A 2,128-nucleotide genomic window follows, 5' to 3' on the forward strand; every position below is an offset into this window, starting at 1 on the left:
CCTAGCCTATTAAAAAATTCCAAGGAGATCAAAGTTAGGTGGGTTTCTAGGCATGAAAATATGCAGCATTCCAGAATTGACTGGATCCCCTCCTTTTCCATACCCCCCTCAATCTGTGTCAAGCATGTCTGGGATCATCTAAAAGGTTCCCAAAATATTTGGAGTTTAACTCTGTGCAGCAATGTGAGGGGGAGAATGCCAGGGATTCAGCACTCAGGTTAAAGCCACACAGGAGGCCAGATTCCAGGCTGTGGTAACACCACACCTGCCCGAGCCAGCCTTTCAAAGCACAGAAGCACCGTGCAAGTTCTGTTTGCTGCAGCTTGTGGCAGAACGGGAATAAGCCTGTGCAAAGCAATACATGATGGAGGAATGTGCCAGATTAGGGGTCATGAACTATCTGCTCTGCTTCTTTTTTTTTTTACCATTTGGCTGTGTGATCTCGGACAGGTTACTTGCTCTCTCTGAGATCTGCTTACTCATCTGTAGAATGAAGGCCCTTCAGTGATGATGCCAGCACCATTTATACCTAATTTGTGTCAGGCACCATGCTGGGCACATAAATTCTGTCTAACCCTCAGACACTGCACAGGTAGTAGTATTACCTCTGCATCAAAGGTGAGAAGATGCGCTCAGAGAAGTTAAGTAACTTGCCCAGGGTCATACAGAGCTGGGCAGCTGGGGCTCAGATACCAACGCTGGTTCCTGAAGGGGTCTTCAGGGCCTGCCAGACCCTCACTCACCTCCAAGACAGGCCTCGATATTCAGTGACGATTTCAGGGAGATCCCTGGCCTCAGCGCCATTTGCTGCCTGGGAGGGAACGACAAGGGGGTGAGTTTCCCTGCTCTTCCCCATGGCCCACCTCTGCCACCTGCTGGAGGTCCACGTTCTTATCCTGGCCAGACCACCTGGGTGCGCTCCAGACTCTAGAGTCCAGGTGGTGCCACCTCTCCCTGTGCATCCAGCCTGTTCAAAGATGCGTGAGAGTGAGAGCTCCCGCTGGGAATGCCTAGTGCCTCCAAGCTCTGCTTCAGTCTAAGAAATGCTGCCCCCACCCCTGCTCTGACCCAGATCGAGTAAAACCAGTCTAGCAAAAGTGCTCTGGAAATTAGACTGTGGTGTACATTTTCCAAAAGCACACGTTTCAGGGTACTATTTTTCTCATTTTTTAAAGTTGTGAAATAGATCCTAAAAGGAAACATATCATAATCCTTTCTTATCAATATATTTCAGATAAGTATGTACAATTAAAAAAAAATAGTAATAAAATGAAATCCCATAGACCTACCACTCAGCTGAAGAAAGGGTGGGGTCTTTCAAAACCACAATTTGGATGCACTCCACAGGTGCGTGTCCCTTGCCTAAAGAATGTTATTGCTGAGCACAGCTATTCCAAAAGTCAGACTTTAGATTGGCCCCCCAGGCAGCCAGGGATGAAGGCTGACCTCCACAAGATGCCCCCCAGGGTGTGGTCCCTACTCTCTGCTGCACCGTTTCTTTGCTATCTGCCAGGAATGTCACACCCAAAGTGCTGCCTTCCCAGGAAGTCCTGAGCAGCTGTGCTGATTCTTGATGACTCTTTATCCTGAAAGCATCTTCAGGGAGACCAGGGGGTTGCAGGGAGGTGATAACAGGCTCCACTGGGCAGGAAGCTGTTGGGGTAACAGCGCATGAAGGAGCTAAGGGCCAACCTGCCTGTCTTTCCTGGAAGGTTCTGAGCAGTAGGGCCTTTGAGGTGAAGAGCCCCTGAGGGGTCATGGACAAGGCTGCTATAGTTCAGAGACAGGCTCCCAGACATAGGGTCAGGATTCCTGAGTTCTCCAGCACTTACAAGCTGCATGGCCTTGGGCACCCACTTCACCTCGCCCAGCTTCACTTTATTGGTTGGATTTAAGGAAAACCAGATTTCACTGGATTTTGCTGTGAGGATGTTGAGTGAGATAATGTCACTGAGATAGGCCACAGACATCAAAGGTGTCATCTGGTCCTTGAGAGGATTCAGCTGGAGACCCTGCATTCTCTTGATCCAGGGAGCTGCAGCTGGACTCTATAATGAGCGGCCGATGAGTGGAAGCTCGTGTCTGGGACCTCTGGGACCCTCCAGCCAGGTTCTCTAAGGGCCTGATT

At 49.8% G+C, this 2,128-nt stretch overlaps 1 protein-coding gene across 1 annotated transcript in view; it reads right to left on the bottom strand.

The window, feature by feature from the left end:
- Positions 1-2,128, bottom strand: part of PLB1 (phospholipase B1) — a 99,928-nt gene that overhangs the window by 75,914 nt on the left and 21,886 nt on the right. The window contains exon 9 of the mRNA XM_008566409.1: positions 744-811. Within this exon, the coding sequence (XP_008564631.1) occupies positions 744-811 (68 nt within the window). The remainder of the gene's footprint in view (positions 1-743; positions 812-2,128) is intronic.

The sequence above is a fragment of the Galeopterus variegatus genome, unplaced genomic scaffold (genome assembly GCF_000696425.1).
Source record: "Galeopterus variegatus unplaced genomic scaffold, G_variegatus-3.0.2 Scaffold239, whole genome shotgun sequence".
Taxonomy (NCBI): Eukaryota; Metazoa; Chordata; class Mammalia; order Dermoptera; family Cynocephalidae; genus Galeopterus; species Galeopterus variegatus.